Here is an 18,660-nt window from a genome sequence, read left to right on the forward strand (position 1 = left end):
AAACCTAAAAAGCAGAGGGTATGAAGTATGTGCAAGAGAAAATGTGATTTTTTTTTCTTCTGAATATTAGCAAACTTCTCTGATAGGAGTTGCACTGGATTGAGTTTGCTGACTGATTGGCTCTTTCTAATTTGTCCATTGCAATTATTCTATAGCTTGTGCTTGTCAGAAATCTTTTCAACACGGAGTCTGCCTTTGTTAGGTTTCTGGTGTGAGCAGGAGCACACTTCTATTTAGTTTACCATTTAGTAACTGATCTGTGGCAATTGTGTGTTTCTCCTCTGAACTCAGACTGTACTTTGAAGATGGAATAGGATACAGCTCTGTGGAACTGGGGTGTTTTTTTTTTTTGCTGATAGGATGTTACTGCCTTCTGATTTGCACATCTGACTGGAGAATTCAGTAACAGTCACTTTCCTGTCTTTCAGGTATTGATAGCTGATGACTACTCAGATCCTTTTGATGCCAAAAGTGAGTTGAACAGAATGGGAAAAGGGGAGAACACTGGCTACATGGAACCATATGAAGCCCAGAGAATAATGGCTGGTAAGAAAAGACAATTGCACATGTGAGCTCTAGTTGCATGGCAGTTTCCAGGTATATTATAGCTGCTGTGAAACAGAAATGTCATTGTTTGGATAACTTTGGCATGGAAACCCATGTTTCTGAAGATACTTAGGTAAGCACCAGTAAATGCTATGAAAGCTTTGCCTGCATGTGCCTTGATATCTAAAAATACTGCTCTGGACCTCACTTTAAAAATATAGGTGTTTTGTGCTGTCATGTGAGAAGATTAAAAAAATATGAGCAGTGGGAGTTGGAGTTTGTATTACTCAGCTTGGCAATGTCAAGACTGTAATTCGTGTATGTAGTAGGGATGGCCAAAGCATGGCATTGTGTTATTTCAGTTAAAAACAGTTGATCAGTTTGCTTGTGGACTTTTTTCCTCAATCAGATTCAGACTTCTTGGTCTTCCTTCTCTTGGAGGATGGCTGTAAAGCTACGTCTTCATGTAGCTTCCATCTTTCCTTCCTTGCTGCTCTGATTGTTTTTTACCAGTGGTCAGAATGAGACACTATAGGATGCCTGTAAGCCTTTAACTGCTATTCTTGATAGTTTTTTTCCTTTTTCGTCATGTAGGGAGGTGGTTAATGGTAGCATTGTTGTAGGAGTTTGGACTGTTTGAACCCCTTGTCCTAGTGTTATGCAACTGTATTTTCCGTATATTCTCCTTATCTGCATCAATTTCCTACTTCCTGGCTATGCATTCTGTAAAATGCTCCAAGGTATGGGACCACATGTTCTTAATTTATGATGATTTGACTCAATCAACACACATCTTTGTGCAGATCAATTGTGCATTTCTTGGATTTGTGGAGCAGGTCCTCTTTTTCTCGTTATGGAGTAAAAGTCATTCTTGTGCCCAGTTAAGTTGATTGTATGCTTTCCTTTTCTATTGGCAGCTCCTGTTTTGGGCCCTCAGGAAAGATTAATCAGTGGGGGAAGATGAGGCTGTTGGATGCAAAGATCCTTTTTTCATGCAAGTGTTCCTATTTTTCTTTTCTTAAATAGCATTTCTGAAGAGAGACAGGAAATGACATGAAAACTATTGTTTGGAAGTTCTCAGTAGCTTAAAGAGAGGCTGGGAGCTTTCATTTCTCATTAGTGTGAATCCATTCTAAGTTGAGTAATTTTTCAGAAAAACAAATTAGGCCAAATAATTTTTTGCTCTGTGTTGAGCAAAATGCACAGGTGTTTTGTGATGAGCATTTGTGATTTTAACTATGAAGTTTACAGTGCGTTGACTGGTTTTCTCCCTGTGTTCAGGACAGGAGTTTATTCTGTCTCCTTTTCCAGATTAGCCATAACGAATGAGATGATTTAGTGGACAATACTGGATGACTTACCTAAAGTAAGGAACAGTGAGTTTGCAAACCCTTGCACTTACAAGACACCCTTTTGCCAAATTCGTATTTGGCGCAACTGATAAGCTGTTATATCTGTTCCATATGTTATTATAAAGGAAACCTGAGGAGCTCTCAAAGATGCCCTTTTGAAAATGAGGTTTAATTGATTATAATGATAGAGCAAGTGTTCTGAATATGTATTTGATTGAGCCAGCAGAAGATGATTGATATACCCATGAAGATGCTTAGTGTTTTGAGATCCGGGTATCTTGTCCTAATGCAGATAGAAATAGAGAAGGTCTTCCTGCAAACCTCCATGAGGTCAGGTTGTGTTGACTATATTCAAGCATGTGGTTTTGTGTTTGGGGTTTTTTATTGCTCAGGTGTTGCCTTTGCCCTTTACTTGACAAATGAAAATCCAAAGGCATCCTGTTGGAGAGTTTTTAAAGGTTCAGTTTTTATTTACCAGGTGAGTTCTATTATGTATATGCACCTTCTAAAGAAGACCTTTTGACTGCAGTTTGACTGGCCTCAAAATCTTTACTGCTTTGTTTGTTATGTTTATTTGTTGGTTTTGTTGTCTGATGAATAGAAGAACATGAGATGGCTATCTGTGTAGCTTGACTAATCTGATTAAATCCTTCTGACTGTATTTAAAATGGGTTAATCCCAGAGAGAAGTAATTTGCATACCCCAGCAGAACGCAGGAAATGTAGGAGAGACAGAAAACATGTTACTGGTGTACCCAAACTTTTGCATTCTGGAAACCAGGTGTAAGGCTAGTTGAAATACGAGCCTAAAATTTTTGTGCATGTTACCTGCTCCTTGAGTTAGTAGAGGATTAGGCAAAAGCAGGTGTCCATATGAAATAGGACCCTATGATTTCAATATGAGAAAGTAAGCTTACACCTGAATAGAAATGTATGATGTCTGAAATAACTAGTATTTTCATTCAGTAATTCTCCTTTCTCCCTGAGAGCTCTGTGGGCTTGCAGTTGTCATGTAATTTGTTCTGAGCTGATGTTTAATTTGAAAAAAAAAATGCAATCCTTAAAGTTAATTATTTCAATTAATTATTTAATGGTCTATCTGTTTCCACGCTGTCTGTGGTTAGAATTGGGTTCAGTCAGGCTTGAAGTTTCTTCTGCTGATAATGTCCTCCGAAAACACTGTCTTGCCAGATTTGTGGTTGTGAGGACTGAAAGAAAGCAACCTTTATGCCAAGTTTTGGAAAGACTTTTTGAAGGAAGGCTTGACCTGAGGCTAAGGAAAAGTGTGCTGATAACAAATGCATGTTTATAAGAAGCTGTCATCTCCTGTCAGCCAAGCACATCTGCTGGCTAGTAGTGATATTCATAAGTGTCCTGTCTTCAGGAAGTCTGTGCCAGAGGTTCAGAGAAAACCCTTGGGAATCCAGTTCCTGATGTGCTGTGTGGTGTGAGTCTCTGGTTGGCTGTGTGTGCACCTAAAGCCATGGGAGCAGCGTTGTATCTTTGCCTTATCCACAACCTGTTTGGAGATTTGATGTCTCAGTGTAACTACAGATGTATGAAGGAAGTTCTCTGTGGTGTTAATATCTGACAAACTGTGTCATGGACTACACGTGGAGTGAGATTCGTGCATGCATGAGGGCAACAGATGTAGCTAAGATGATGATTTCTATGGATCCTGAGAATTAGATGGACCTTACTTTCCCTATAGTATCAGTCTGTAGCTGCTGCAGTGACGTGTGTCCTGCCACAGAAACATGCCTGTGCTGCCTTACCTAGCCTGTAACCAAGCATCATTGCTTTGATCAGGTGTAGAAACTAGTTCGTGCTTGAGAAAGAGTTCTCCAGAGAAGCTGTGGCTGGAGATGCTGCATTTGAACATTCCAGAAGTGAATGGTTGAGATACTGTCAGGTCAGAGTGGCAGTGCTGCTCTGTCATCCAGTCTTCACGGGGAGTGCTGGGGAAGAGAAATTGAGTTCACCTGAGTATTTACTTCCATCAGTCTGCACTAGATGTCAAATCATGGAGAGGGGTCTGTTTTCTGTGGTAATCCCTTACCTGAGGGGAGAAAAGGTGCACTTAATTCATGGATGTTACTATGGCTATACTTGGGGGAAATGTGCATTTGTTTCCCTTTAAAATCCCCTATAAGTCATAAGGTCCTATTCTAGCCATACTCTTATGGGTATGCCTTTCCACGTTCCCCTGACAGCTGCACGTGTTGACGCAGCTTTTTCAGGCATCTCTGCCTTGCAGAAGGAATTAAGAGAAGTCCTCAGACTGCATGAAACATTTGCAATCAAATGCCATGTCAAGGCTGTCTATACCACAGCCTTATATATGCTGTATGAAAGAACTCACCTTTGGAGGAGGATCCAGTTTTAGATCATCACTCAGATGGAGATATGCTGTCAGCCAAGTTGTTGCATGAAGAACTGTCTGCTGTCCTTCTTGCTGCTTGGATTTGAAGAGAGCCCCTTGCTTCTAACTCACAATGTCTTGCGTGCAAGGTGCCTAGCATGATACGTGCTATTAAATAAAATTAACTGAAAAACAGTAAAATTAAGGTCATAGGTCATTTCAAGTCTCAAAATAATTTGGAAGCACATTATCAAAAATGTGTGGGTGAGGGGAGGTGCTGTTTGGTGAGAAAGGAAGTAAAAAGCATTATCTGAGGGGCATGCCTACCTTGAGAAATGTTTCTTAGCAAAATCACTTCTGGTTTTTTCAAGATCAGGAGCTGTGTTTTCTGTTGTCTAGAATGGTTATGAATGGGGAGTTAGGGCAAGCTAAGCCCTTGGGTTAATACAACAGTTTGGAATTTGAGTTAAGCCTGTGGTACATCAGTGCCTTGATTTCTTAGAGGTCTACAAATGCCTCGGGTATGTGCTCTGGAAGTTCTAATGTACACCATGTTTTTCCTTTGCTTTTGTAGGTATGACTTAGGACTGTGCCAGGGACCCCCTTCATGGGGTTCTGGCATCTTCTAGATCATGCATCTGCCTCAAAGATGTGGTAGACAGGGAGAAAACCTTCGTCTTGTGTTTCAGAATTCTGCAGACCTAAATGGGTAGCACTTCTGAAAACAGGTACTTTCCCTGAGATGTAACATACCATGTGGTATTCCTCATGAAGGAAATGCTCTGTTGTGAACAGACTTCAGAAGGCTGTCACAACACTATTAATAAAATATACATTGTGCTTCTCTTCTGATCAGGATAAATTTAGAAGCTACTCAGGACGTTAAAAAAAAAATCTCCTTTTGTACAGCCAGAGCAGGTATTTGAGGAAGAAGGAAATCAGTTTTGTTATTGATGCATTTCTCACAGGGGGCTGGTCACACAGTTGTCCTGGGAACAGGACGTATTAGATTTTGTAGGTGGGTTATGCTAACACATGAGATGAGGGAAAGCTCAATGTGCATCGAGTAAGGCTCAAATCAACTCAGAAACCTGCTGCCAGTACCTGTTGAAGACTGGAAAATCCCAGTAAGTCACAAAAGGGCTTCCGGACATAATAGAAAGCTGAATTCAAGTTTCACAGACTGAGTAGATGAGCTTGTATACATGCTCCAGGGCTGAGCGACTGGTGTGTGTGAAGGACCTGTCTACTGGACCTGAAGAGCTGGAAATTATTTCTAGGGATGCTCTAGAGCGTTTGGATCATGGTACAGAGATACCTGTTGTCTTGCCTATGTTATTCAGTGTATTCATCAACCTAGGTGATGACACATCTGCCCCATCAGCAAAAGTGAGCATAAAGTGAGGGAAGTGCTTGATGAGTAAAGGGCAGAGTTTTCATCTGGAGAGGCCTTAATAAATATGAACATTCTGCCAAAAGGAGCTTTTTTAAAATGAAACGAGGGGATATTAGAGAAAATTCCAGAAGAGAAAACACAGCTTTTTTCCACAGGCTTATAATGTTAGCATCCTCTTCCTTTCTTCTTTTTCTATGTATTTATCATCCTGTCTCTGTATGTATCATGCTGGCTGTGCAGTAGAACAGCAGTGAGCAAGTCTAACTAGATCACACTTAGAGATTTTGTGCTTTGCCTCCCTCCCTGTGGGTGCAGAAAGCTGAGACTCCTCTCTAGTTGCAGACAGTGCTGGAAGAGTAAATGCCTTCCTGCACTCACTGGTTCTTTCTAGGGACTGACATAAGAAAGAGTCTGTGGCTGCATCACAATGGAATCTCCAGTGCATGACAGGCAGCCTAAAAAAAGCCATGCACCTGCCTTAACTGGGAGCGAGCCATGGACGTGCTGGGAGAAGTAACTCAGTCTTCATGCAAGCTATCACAGAAATGCTGGGAGTATGGAGAAAACAGCATTCCCATGAACCTGCACCTACTTCAAAAGCTCTTGGGTGTCAGTTTCCCTTGTAACTAGAAAGGCTGGTTTTTTGTTCAGGCCTGTAACTTCATCTGAATAGTCACTACAGCACATCGGTGGTGAGTCAGATACTGTAAAATTCTTTACCAGGTGGCCTCTGGCATGTTGCTTGTTGGCACTGAGTTTACAACTGCAAATAATATAGAAAGAGGAATGATAACTATTTTGATAAAGGCTTTGATTAGGTTGCCTTGATTAGCACATACAGCACGGGAAGTGTAGAAAGAATGCTTCTGGCCTGCTGAAAGACACTGAGCCTAGCAAGCCAACCTTTAAGCACTGTGATGGCTCTGCTTAAGATTTGCTGTCCGCTAGTATTTGAACATGGCAAACAGCTGAACGTAGCCAACACAGAAAAGGCAGTATATTTGACCACTAAGCTCAACAACTGGCATAGTTTTCAAAAAACTTCAAGCCCCTTTTCTTGTTCCTACATTCGTGTGTTCCAATTCTAATTCTCTTCAAGGCTCTAACTCTAGGCTAGCCATGACTAGAAATCAGCCCAAAATGAGAATTGACCCACTGTCAGTCCACCTCATGTGGTATTCTGGACTCCTCACTAGCATTACATTTATTGTCTTGTTGCCAGATGGTGTGGATATGACTACATGCTGGCCATTTTAGAAGAACAAGTTTGGGGATAATTTTTTCCTTTAAAAAGTCAGGGAAAGTGCAAGGTAACTCTTCACTCTTGAAATTTGATGTGTATGTGTTCTCGAATCAGCATTTGCAATGTGGAGAGCCACTGGGTGAGATCTGAAGAAGTTCAGTAGCACACAGAAGTAAGCTTGTGACTAGTAACAAGATGTATTTATTTACATGTTGGGAATTTCCTATAGGGATGCATTGGAAATCTTGGGGAGCTCTTCCTAGAACTGACAAAGATGGGGATGTCTGAAGTGTTCTGATCGTACCCATCATTTGGAACACAGTGCTAGTGTTACTGTCACCTGCTGCTGTCCTGTAGTGTAGAATTCCCTACAGCCCATTAGAAGTGAGGACATGTGCTCTGAACAGCTGTGCTCCTTCTTTAAAGTATGCTAGATGTAATGGGCTTCAGCATCTATTTCAAGTTGTTTCTTACTTAATTAGAAATTTGGACAAGAGATTTCATTCAGCAATGATTTGAAGGAAATAAATCGTCTAGGAAAAATTACAGAAGAGAACTTCTTCCTTAGCATTAAGCCTGATGTGCCTGAACTGAGACATGTTTTAAATAGTGCTGGATCTGCTTCCTTACCTTCTCTGTAAGCAAAGCAGTAGATCCCACGTGTGCTGTGAAACCAGATCAGTTTAGAAGCATGTCTAATTGCCATGATGATCAGTACTTCTCTTCTTGTCTTCATGGAGCACTTCATACCCCATCAGTGGTTACAAGAAGATAAGGCCAGGATGTATAGAGCCTAGTTTCTTGTGTTGGGAGAAACTGTGCTGTGGTTGCTGTAACTAGATGCATAACTGGGCTGGAAACCAGTGGTGCGTAAAATTAATAGCATTTCTCTCTTTAAATATGTCTCCTCTCTTAGAAAGATTTAAGGCATTCACTCTAATGTTTAATATTATATGTTTAATTTAATACTGGTTTTGTTTGTGGTTTTTTTTTCCCCCCTTTTGTCAGCACCCTCATCTTGCTTTTATGATTTGATGTAGTCTGGAAATGGACTGAATGTGAAACTTGAATCACAGGCCTGAATATAAATTGAGTTCTTTCCGCTTCTTCTCACTAAGACAAAGCTTATGCCCAAAATAAAGGAAACAAGATGTCCAGAACTTTAAGAAGATAGGTCAGCATCCTAGTAGACTAGTTGAGGGTACATGTAGAAGCGATGTAACTTCATTCATGCAATTTACTTGCTCACTGTCTGAGTCTGGCCTATGTTCTTCCACAGAAAGCAAAATGAAGGAATGGATGCTTTGGTGGTTGGGAAAGAGAAACCAATGAGCTTAAAATGCTATTAATCCCTTGTCTGCATTCTGGAAGACTCATGTTGATAAAGAAGCAGGAGTTTCAAGCCACTTTGATCAAGAGCATTATTTTGACAAAACCTATCTGCTTTCCTAGTACGAGCAACATCTGCAATGTATGAAAGTGCTTATTCCTTGGTGCCTACGTGTCGTTTGAATGCAGCATTGCCTTTGCCGTAGGGGATTGTATTTCAGTTTCTTAATATGCTGCTTTGAGTCTGTGTCTGTTTTCACCTGCCAGTGAACAGGTCTTCCCTCTACCCCCTCAGATAAGTTTCCGGTTTTTAGGCTACTTAAGAACAGTAGTCCATTTAATACTGGACGGGAATTACCTGTCACTTCAAGACAGCAGTGCTTCTGGCAGCAGTTTGAGAAGCACTGAGGTCTATGTGGTCTAAGAGGATCTGTGATTTTAGAACTCCAGCAGCTGTCTGTTGAGAAATACAAAAAAGAAAACTGTGACCCTTGAGTGAGAAGGATTCAGTAGTCTGAATTCAGTGGAAGGTTGGTATTCTTTTGGCTACGGAGGTGAAAGAGGTCCTTTTTTTCTCATTTCATGTCTTGCTGGATTAAGCGACTTGCTGCTGCTCTGTTCAAGGTCCTTTTAATCTCTCTCCCATTTCATTTCCGCTCTCTTCTCCCCATCCCTACCCCCTAGTACCAGGTGTGTTGAATTTGAAGATGTCTCACTGCTCTAGTCATCTAGTGGGATAGAAGAGATGAATTTCCTTTACTGCAAAGGATTCTCTTAGGTAGAATATGCCTATGCATGAAGGCATGTGTCAGCAAAGGGATCTGTAAAGATTTGTGTGAGTTTTGTAAACCCTTTAACTAGACGAAGTAAATTAAAAATGAAACTGTTTTGCATTTTCCCTTGAAAATCTGCAGAATGCAATTCCTTCTGATTTGGTCAGTGTTCCATCTGTCTTTCCACGCTTGGAAAGGGTTACATAAACAGAAATAAGAGGTTCATTGAATACAATGAAAAAAATAACTGAGGACAGTCAAGTTGTGGAGAAGATTGCCTTCTGAGATTATGTAGTCTCCATCTTCGGAATCTTTCAAGACTGGACTGAGGAACCAGAACCTAAGTAATCTTGTCTGACCTCATAGCTAAACCCTGCTTTGAACAAGATGACTTCCTGAGATCTTGTTTAACCTGGCTTATCCTATGGTCCTACAGCTAATCTGTGAAAGTGAGAAATGGCTGTGAGAATCCAGATATCCCAGACTAGCTTGCTGGAATTTATGTTTTTTTAGTCTCAGTCCGTTTCCAGCTTTGACACCATGACAGTATGCTCCCAGTACTGATCTTTTTAAACTTTATCACTGGAAAGACCAGACAGGTGACTGTGAGGCATAAGGAAGCAGCCTGCTGAAATGTATCTGAACAGGGGCTCATCCATAAATATCCCAGTTTTCTGGAGGTAACACTAGATGGGCAGTATGCATGCTGAAAGCATATTTTGCAGCAAGGGAGTACAGTTCCTGACAGCTGTTCACTATCACTTCTTGGGAGGAAGGAGCAAAGGCTGAACAGATAGGCTTGCAGACTAGACTGGGCCTGTATATGCACTTCTGGACTCTGGCAGGAATTCTGGGTGCTTTCCAGCTGGAAGTGTGATGGAAGTGTAGATGACTGATACCACTGTGTCTACCATGGCAAAGGAAGCACTCTAAACTCACTTTTTGGTCTGACTGGGAGGAGTGTCATTTTATTAGGCAGGGAGATATCATAGGTACATCTTGCCAGCTTGTCAGTTCAGCCTTCCATCTTCTCAAACTGCTCCCAATTCTATTGTCTTCTGCAACATAGCTCAAGAGGAGAGGTGTGGACTGTTGCTGATGAGTATTACAGAGATTTGTTAAATGGAGCTGGAAAAGTGATACTGAATGAAAAAAATGAGACTGGCACTTGGGACAAAAAATTGAGATAAAATTCCCTTGTTGCACTTGCATGCATCTTCAAAATTATGCTTTGTTTTCCTCTTCTCTTTCCTCTTATTTTTTGCAAAGAGGTACTCGGCCAAAGAAAATGTGAAAATGCTTAAGAGTAGCATTTTAATAAGCAAGTTAGTGCCAGAATTACAATCCTGGGAATAGATATTTCTACCCAAACCTATTTTTTTTTAAGACAGCTAGTGGACATGACATGTGCTGTGAAGTTAGATGGAATTTCTACCCTTTCCCCAGTTATCTGTGTTTGTCAAAGGTCCTGCAAGGCTCCTTTTTTTCCCCCTAAACTAGTGAGGATTTTTTTCTCAGAAGTACTTTCTCAATCATTCTTTCATATTATATTCTCTTTTACTCCAATCACTTTTGATTTTTTTATCTGCACTGTAGAGAAGAGTTAAGTAAGCTTAAACAAGCTGGTACAGGAAGTGTTAGTTAAGCATGTGGTAAAGTAAACAGAGTAGTTCTTGGAATGAACAAGGTACCCCTTCAGCTGTGCTGTTTCGTCATCTTTTTTGTGCTTAACTTGCTGGTAAATGAATAAAATTTTTGCCTCCTGGTTTTGCATCCAAACTCCAGAAGTCCCTGGTGGCAAAATATGAGTGAAAACTTCAGTAAACAGAGTCTGTTTCTGACATCAGCTGTAATGTAGTAGCTAAAACTTCTCCTGTGCCTTTTTCAGTTTTGTAACCCAAACCAGGTGTTTGCTTGTCCCTAAAAGTAAATGAGAGTTGAAGATTCGGCCAGTTCTGTGTCTGCTTTTGCCACAGAGACTGAACATCTTGCCACATCAGTTTGCCAACATTACAACACTGGCTTCACAGCAGTGTCATAAAATGAACTTTAAACTTCGGTGGGAAGTGGTGAGAAACACAGCTTTTGTGCTCTGTGCATTTTATGTAGACTGGCAACAACATACAGCTTCTCTCCTTCTCTGGTTTCTGGCTGTGAAGAACTCTGCTTGACAGTGTTCTTTTGGAGGAGCTCAAACATCTGTGCAAACTCAGCTGTTGATTACCATTCCAGCTGCTAAAATTGTTAGAGGCTATTGTCTGTGGGAGCAGCCTGCTCTTTCTGGCTGGGATCAGGTAAGCCTTGTCTGGTTTTGGTGTGTGTTGGTGTGCTGATACGTGCATTTATTTCTGTTATTCCTACTCAAGTAAAGACCTAGGAAGCCTGCATTGTGTTTCTGCTTTCTGGTGAACTGTACTGTGCTACTGTGACCGAATTCCTTGAGTAATAACAACATGTGCAGAAAGGAGATGGAAATATTCAGCCTTCATCGGAGCTTGTTCCTGGTTCTGCCTTGTTCAGTTCCATATGTTGATGGCTTGGAGTGGGAGAGTTCACATATATTTTGGTTTTATGAAGCAGGATGAAGGCATGCAAAACTGATGCTGTTGCAGGTCAAACTAGCAATTAAGAACAACCCAGGTAAACCTAGGGGAAATGAGGCTTGCCTGAAGGAACTCTGGGCATGCTCTCAGATTTGAATTAATTTTCTGTGGAGTGGGTAATTTGAAAATCTGCATGATGACGCAGTGGATTTTGTGGCTCTTGTGCGGTTCTAGCTCATGTCTCTTGTATGGTCTGTCAAACAGCCCTGCTTGCCTGGGATGGGCTGCAAGGCAGAAAAATGTGATGACACAGCTTGAGCCCTTGTGAGCTTTTCCTAAGCAAGTCCTGCAGCGACTTTTATGGCTCTAATGTAGCTTGAAATTGTCTAGAAGGTGTCTGTGCTGCTGCCTCAAATAAAACAGAAAGGGAAGAGGGAGACAAAGTTTTAAAAAAAGGTGATGTCTTTCAGATATACCCTTGATTTTGTACATAAAGCTAAGTAAAGCACTTACTATTGCCCTTGACTTTGGCTGTGAGATCTGCTGCCACTGAGAAAACTTGGCATCATGGTAGTATGTCAACAGTCTCTCTTAACCATATTTTAAAGGCTCTTTTTTTATCCTTCTTTAAAAGCAAATAAAATACCCAGCAAATACCACAGCTTTCCACAATTGTCTTCTTGGGTGTGGTTTTGCACATTGAAAATATTTGTATGCCCACTGCTTAGTGGTTTAGAGATGCATATTGGAAAATGAGAGTGTAACTGGAAAAATTACCAGAAAGTATTGACTCAGTTGTATGCATCAGGATCATGCCTGTAATGGATTTTTATAGCATGACATTTTCTGACTTGATCCAAGTGGAAAATGTCAAATATTACTGTCCAGAATTTGTGATACTTCTTTTGCAAGAAGTGAAAAAGTACTGATTTATGGTGTTTCTGCATGACTGTCATTTGCTGTCTTAAAGGGTCGGTTTTTAATGATCCTGTGCTGAATGCTAACCAGATTTATTTGCTGTTGTTACATATTTGTTAAAGTACAAATGCTCTTGAGTGATGATGTGTCCGGGGGAAGAAAAACCAACACCGTGTAACTAACTTACTACTCTGCAAGTGGGCTTTCAGCTAAGAGTTGGCATCTATTCAGGGTTTGTCTGAGCAGTATATAACTACAGACAAAGCTGCAAACAGATGCAAGGTACTGATTATTAGCAGCCGCACAGCTCAGTGTGTAGTATTTGAAATCCTAAAAATTCTATACACAAGCTTCTCCTCCCATCAATCTCTTGCTGACCTAGCCAACTCAATGAGTAAAGAGATCATAGGCCAAAGGGGATAAGTTGAAACATTTTCCCAATAATTTCAATGTTTATATCCCTGTCACTTTTTCCGTGCTGTCAGCTGTCTTTTACTGCATGCAAAGCCTTGTAACGTGATGAGTAAAATCTATGGCTGTGTGTAATGACAACTGAGCAGCTATACTGGTCTAATCATGTGAAGGTTGTAGATCATCTTTTGTGCCCTACATTCATGATCCTCGCTGTATGCATGTGCAGGACTGTGCTGGACTTAGAGATTACATTGGAGTTTAGTATTTGGAGTTATATCTGAAAGCTTTTACATCCAAGAGGTGGTGGTTAGTCTTCATTAGGTATTTAGATGCCGATCAGAGTTCCTAGATGGTGCAGGTAACTCATCTTGAGTGACAGAACAGAAAGATTGCAACTAGGACAACACTTCCCTCAGGGAAAGCATGTAAAAGTAGGCAAAATTGCAAATGATCGCTGTGGCAAATAATCACTGTGGCTGTTCCTTGCAAAGAACAGGAAAAAAACCACGTGCTGTGTGGCTTTTAAGTCCCACCAAAGGAGCAAACAGTGCTGATAGTGCCTGCTCTTTCTGGAATCCTGGTCAGGGAAAGATCTCTTGTAAATTCATCAGATACCACTTCCAAAGCTTTGATTTCTCTTTGTTTTCTTAGTATTTTTCTTAAAAAAAAAATAGAATTACTAACAAAGATTAAATAATGGGCATTAGTAATTAGGGAAATTTCAGGCTGTTTAGAGCTGGCAGTTGGGGTTTTTTTGGGTTTGTTTTTTATTGGCTGGTTGGTTTTGGTTTTTTAAATCATAGTGACACAATAATTCAGAGGCTGGATGTTTCATTAAAAACAATATACAATTTACATTTCTGTGTTCCTTTTAACCACATAGCCACCGTGTCTGTGGAATAAATCTACTACAGGAGTTTTTAAGCAGCAGTTCTTCTCTCTGCCTTGTACTCTCTGTGGGGAATGCAGGTGCCTAAAAGAAGATAAGAACATATCTCATCTGGCTGAACACATCCAATCTGTCTTTGTTAAATCAGTTATGGCATTTCTTCTGGCTACCTGTAGGCAACTTCTTCCCCACTGTATGTATCATAGGGCATAGTGGGGAGGAAGTCTGGAGGGAGGCCTCTATCCACTTACCTTTCTTCTCTGCCCTCTCCCCATCCTTAGTAACGCCATGTTCAAAGTTAGTTGCATGCAGAAAAGATAACTCCCCTCTGCATAATTCTCATTGAATTTAAGCCTCCAGCTGTCGGGAAATAATTGCATACTTTGTCTTGCTCCTATGAACTCACATCTAGTTATTCCTTGCAATATTGTCCTTAATATGTAAATGTGTATAAATATTTGTACTCACTAAAGAATCATTTTGATCAGTGCTTATCTCATTTGATTCTTTTCAGTAAGCTTTCAGCAAACAGAGACTTTCACAGGCAGACATGGTTCAAGAAGATATCTTCCTTTTGTGTAAGTGTTGAATGGCATTTACATTATGAATGGGTTCTTCTTCCACTCCTTTCCCCTCTCTAGGTGATTCCTGTGAAGGTGAGATACTGTGTTCCTGAAGAGAGCTGGCAAGGCCATTGGGAGCATCAGTAGCAGTCATGAGTCACAAGACTGGTCTAACTTCAGGAAATAGTCATATTTGCTACAAGCTTTTCTGGAGAGTTTTAACATCTTAAAAATAGGCATGACTTTGGTGTTACAGTCACTTACAAGGAGAATTGATTCTGTTTGTGCTAATCTTAAGCCTTTTGGGGCACTGTAGTTTGGGTCATAGGCTGATGAGAACCATTGTACTAACTGGTGTACATGAAAATACCAGCTCTGCCCTCTGTTTCCCAGAGCGCTTCCATCCCCTCTTATCACAAGGTCTTTTACACAGCTTAGAAGCTTCATATTGTGGAATGAGGATCTCAAATTTTGGTTGAGCTAAGGTCTCTGTTTTGAGTTGTTGCCACTCGAATTGCTCCATTTAGCCTATGGAACAATGATCCATGAACCCCAAAGGTTCCTGATCAGAAAGATCAAGAAAAACCTATGAGCAAACCATGGATCTGGCAACAGCACTATGATGCAGGTGGCTGGTAGCAGCATCTGGAGTTGGCTCTTGGCCAGGCAGCAAGAAATGTACAGTCTGGTGAAGATTTCTTGAATTCTCTTTCCCCTTGCCTTAAATAAAAAGGGCATCCCTAATCCTCTTTTGTGCCTTACTGAGAAATGTGTATGGAGTAAGTAGGTAAGCAGCCTCAAAGCACTTCCAAAGAGGCAAAGTCTGCAAAAATTAAGAATTTTAAGATGGCAGTTAGAGTGTTTAATCACTGCTTATTTAACAGACAATTAGGTGTTGAGGGGGAAGACTTTATAGAATAAACTGCCTTCAGAAGAGAAAAGACATTTATTTTTTTTTATTTCTTTGCTGTGCCATAAGACAAATATGTCTCCAAGGACAATTTTGACATCGTTTAGAAGCTGTACTGCTGTTCTTCCAGGCCACCAGGATTTAGGGGTTTTTTCCATGTGCTTTGTTTTCTTAATCAGCCTCCTTCAACTCCAGCAACTCCCACCCCTCCTTTTCCCCTCCCCTCCCATAAAGACAAATGTGTGCTTCCTGTCTTCTTGGGCAGGGTACGGTTGCTTGTTTGTTTTAATTCAGTACGTACCTTCTGTGGAAGATATTAATGTTTTTTGCTTCTGGTTTGATATTGATACTTATCATAAATAAGCCTGCCCCTGCTCTGACTGGCCTAATAACTTTTCTTTATCAGGGCTGTTGGAATGTAAAGTTGCTTTGAATGCTTCTTCCTGGGGTAATGAGTCATACTTGGACTTCAGTAGTACTTCCAGCATGATTCAGGCCATTTGAAGACATTGCTTTTCACTGCAAGAGGTTATGCCAAGCCTTCACATCAAGGCAGGGGAGCAAATATCAGTTGTTTGTTCCTGGAAAGTGGCTCACTTCTGAGTCACTTGGCTTCTGTTCAGAAGAAAAGATGAGGGAAGGTCTTCTCATATCCAGCTTTTCCTGCAGCAAAATCTGGAATCATCACCGTTCGGCAGCAGTTGCCGCAGTCTCAAAGCAGAACAGCCCTCCCTGCCATTGCAATATTATTGGTGTTCCCTTGTGTCCCAGCAGTTGGAGGCATCCAGCTGGCTCTGGAAGCAGAGTAGAAAGCAATTTGATTTCTGGGGGCCTGAGGTGAAATTTGAGCAGAGGTAAAACTTAGCTTCTCTTATGAATAGACTTTGCAGTAATACGATGAGAATTCCATACAATGAGTCCTAAAATATTTCCAGATTATCTTTCCACAGTGGATGTGAAAAGAAACATTAATGGTGAGGCTTGGATTAAGTAAGCAGTTGGCTAATTATTTTGACCTGTTTATGTGTAAATGGATTCAATGGAAGCAAACGTTCTTGTGTCAGGGTAATATTCGCATTAGTATCTGTCTTACGCTTCTGGAAAACTGGCAAATTATTGGTTGATGTGCTGCCTACCCATGCACTTGGAGCAAACAACTCACTGCCATTTAATATGATTACTTGCCAGTTCGGTGGTTTTCCACTGGAAATCTCAAGAGCAGAACACATGGAAAGTAGAGGCTTGGGCCACTACAGAAAAGCCTGTTCCTTAAAAGGAAGAACTCGTGCAGATGTGACTTGGTTTTCTGTGATTAGATGTGACATTCACCTGCTAGAGATTGCCAGGCTGTCAGGATAATGTTGGAGAGGGATGCATCAGATATTCATCAGTACCTCTCAGTGTGAACCTGATCATTTTCAAGTTTCTTTCTGCTACCACTGATAATTTCTTGTTTTCAATGGCAGATCAGACTACAAGGAACACAAGTTGCTGTTGTCAAGAACAGGCTTTGTTCTTGAGTTATGTTTTCAGGTACTTTTGAATATGGTGTTCTTGTTTTCCCAGACTTATCCATAGAAAGCCGGTGTGCTTATAGCAGGTCCTCCAAATGCTTTGCAGACTGCCCTTCTGGGGCTTTTGAATATAAAATGTTTGAACCCACATTCCAAAAGTTCTGCTCTGACTATTCTAGTTGAAGATAGGTTAGCCTGTTCTCTCACTGTGGGGCATTTTGTCTACACAGGAGAACAAGATGCAAGACATGAACTCTAGCAGGATATTGGTGTTTGCTTGCTTGCTTTAATTAAATATCCATATCTTTCTGATGATGTGTTAGGTCTGTGTGCCTTGAAAACTTGTGTGAGTTCCAGATAAAGTTGCTTCAATGCTAAGACCCTTGCCACTGGAATTACCTGGTAGATTTGAGTTATGCAAATGTACTCAATGAGAATAGTATCACAGTGGTATTCGCTGTAGGTTGGTTATAGTTTTGTGTGTAGTTAACAGCAGGTTGTGCTTTTTATTTGGTTAGTGGGAAACTAAATCCAGATCACTAGGATTGAAGCTGTTTAAATGCTGACTTCGGGGAAGAGAGCAGAAGAGAAGCAACCATCTGGAAGAGACCTGTGGTCTGAATGCAGAGATAGGAGGACAGAAATTCTTGAAGCTGACAGCTTGACAGCTGTGCGCTGTATAGTCTTATTCCAGCATAGTGTTTACATGCTAATGTGTGTTAAATGAATGAATGAAAAATCTGCTGGGCTTCCTTCAAATAGCTGTGTATCTGAAAAAACTTAAGTGCACGCAAAAGTGACCTTTAAAAATCATTATATTTACATTAAAGGGTTTCTATCAACAGCCGCTTGTTGAAGTTAGTAATGTTTTCGAGCATTTTGTCCAATGCTTTAGGAAATAGAGTGAAGCTTTATTCAGCGTTATGGCCAGTTTAAACTCTGTAGTGGGTGGTGTAGTTGAATGAAAATGGGTGCAACTAAGTGTGCTCTGTAAAATCCCATCAGTAGGATTCTGTTATCTGTCCTGAGTGCTGTTCTTAGACTTATCAGGTACAGAGGGTGTGGATAGCCCTTGTACTTTGCTTAAAACACAATTTCAGTGCTAGATTTCTGAAAGTTCGCAGTACTGTTTCCACCATGTTACCTTCATAATCAGATTTGTCTTACTTGGATAGGGCTGTTAGCTAAGATAAAGCACCTGAGGAGGTGGTAGGACTGTAATATTAAATCCTGCACCAGTCTTGAAAGCTGTAGCTGAGATGGAGATGGGTTTGGCTTATCTCATTTTCACCGGACATGTGTGGGTCAGTACACTTTGAAATCTGACATAATGGTGAGTCAGAACAGCTTTATTGTGCTGCTCTTGATTAATCTATAAGTTAATGTGACTGTACCCAATTACGTTGTAGATCTCTCTTTTTTTCAGTGGGGCATCCATAAAGTACTGTTTACTTTCAGAGCGATGAAGAAGCACCTATGTCTGTGTTACCACCGATGCTGTGATTTGGTGCATGTAAAATATTTAAAAGAAATTTTAAACAAAATGTTTAAAAGAAAAAAGTTATTCTGTATTTCCCAACAGAATAGTAGAGTAGGTTGAAAAAACCCCAGGGAATTAATACAGCTTAGTGCTTTTGTCTCCTGCAGATTAAGACTCTTTCTGCATATTGGATGCAGGCAAGCACAGTGTGCTCCTACTGTGTGGTGCAGGAACCTGGCTTTGATTCCCAACCTACCCAACAGAATCTAGCTCATTGTTTTTCACCAGATAGGAAAACAAAAACTCTTGCAAGTGCTTAACTTCAGGGAATCTTTCTGTGTCTGACATTTCCTTACACAACTGTGGCAGGAGAATTCCTGCATTTTGCTTGTCTTGTGTTTCATCAAAAGAAATGTTGCAAAGGGGATG

The 18,660-nt window shown here is 40.7% G+C and overlaps 1 protein-coding gene across 2 annotated transcripts in view; it reads left to right on the forward strand.

The window, feature by feature from the left end:
- Positions 1 to 18,660, forward strand: part of LOC108506595 (SH2 domain-containing adapter protein B-like) — a 62,069-nt gene that overhangs the window by 12,977 nt on the left and 30,432 nt on the right. For both annotated transcript variants that reach the window (XM_017833781.1, XM_017833779.1), the window contains exon 2: positions 429 to 546. In XM_017833781.1, coding sequence (XP_017689270.1) covers positions 429 to 546 — 118 coding nt within the window. The remainder of the gene's footprint in view (positions 1 to 428; positions 547 to 18,660) is intronic.

This window comes from Lepidothrix coronata, unplaced genomic scaffold, assembly GCF_001604755.1.
Source record: "Lepidothrix coronata isolate B3197 unplaced genomic scaffold, Lepidothrix_coronata-1.0 Scaffold220, whole genome shotgun sequence".
In the NCBI taxonomy this organism is placed as follows: domain Eukaryota; kingdom Metazoa; phylum Chordata; class Aves; order Passeriformes; family Pipridae; genus Lepidothrix; species Lepidothrix coronata.